Below are 983 nucleotides of genomic sequence, written 5' to 3'. Positions count from 1 at the left end.
TTTTTTTAATGTGTGTGTCACAGGCTCATGACGATAATCATGATAAAGACATCTGGAAACCAAAAAACACTCAACAGACATGGAGGGTGGAGGTAATGATATGGCCACAATGACAGCAACACACATGGATCGTATTATCATAGTGTCCAAAAATTTGTTTTTAAGATTATACATACCCAAAAACATGGTATTGCCATGGCACATCTTCAAAAAGCATAGTATTTCCTTGGTATGTGCCCAAAAAACCAATACCATGGTATTTTTGGTACATACAGTATTTCTGTCACTCAGAGTTATGTATGCATGATCTGTTAATGTGCATATACTGTAAAGATGATGATATTAAGCCACGAGTATGTCGCCCACGGCTCTTTCTGTGTGTCTTCAGCAAGAGTTTTGGTGTCTTGTTAAATTTAGCAAGACTCTGTGTGTCTCTGGTGTCCCTGTACTATTTTAAACATTACACATGAGCTCTACATTTTTGTTCATTTTGTATGTTTGTTAGTAATTAAAAGTGCTTCAAAATTATTTCAGCTATAACTTGTCTAACTATGAAAACATGTCATTACTACACTTTTTAAACTGAATTTTAATGTTTATTAAAGTGCAGTGTCTTACCCCATAAGTGCATAATGTAAACTCGGGTTTTCCTTGTTTTTACAGTCTGATGGATGAGATATATTTTAATGGTACAGACTATTGGAATATAAAAATGTGTTCATTTGTATATATTTGGGTGTTGTATGTTTGCTGCAGTATAAAGGAATGGCGAATCTTCACGTCTTTGAGGACTGGTGTGGCACATCTATAGCTCAACTACGGAAGAATCTACATTATCCACTATATCCTCACGTAGGTGTTATATCTGTACAGATGACATATCTGCCATATATACACTAACATTCAAAAGTTTGGGTTCATTAATATTTTTTTTAAACACTTTTATTCAGCAAGTATGCATTAAATTGATCAAAAGTGACAGT

The 983-nt window shown here is 34.1% G+C and overlaps 1 protein-coding gene across 1 annotated transcript in view; it reads left to right on the top strand.

Moving 5' to 3' along the window:
- Positions 1–983, top strand: part of b4galnt3b (beta-1,4-N-acetyl-galactosaminyl transferase 3b) — a 26,860-nt gene that overhangs the window by 10,283 nt on the left and 15,594 nt on the right. Inside the window, exons 3-4 of the mRNA XM_016292575.1 lie at positions 24–92; positions 757–897. Of these exons, the coding sequence (XP_016148061.1) occupies positions 24–92; positions 757–897 (210 nt within the window). The remainder of the gene's footprint in view (positions 1–23; positions 93–756; positions 898–983) is intronic.

This window comes from Sinocyclocheilus grahami, unplaced genomic scaffold, assembly GCF_001515645.1.
Source record: "Sinocyclocheilus grahami isolate Dianchi unplaced genomic scaffold, SAMN03320097.WGS_v1.1 scaffold14.1, whole genome shotgun sequence".
Classification (NCBI taxonomy): Eukaryota; Metazoa; Chordata; class Actinopteri; order Cypriniformes; family Cyprinidae; genus Sinocyclocheilus; species Sinocyclocheilus grahami.
This window is presented reverse-complemented; position numbering and strand designations above follow the sequence as displayed.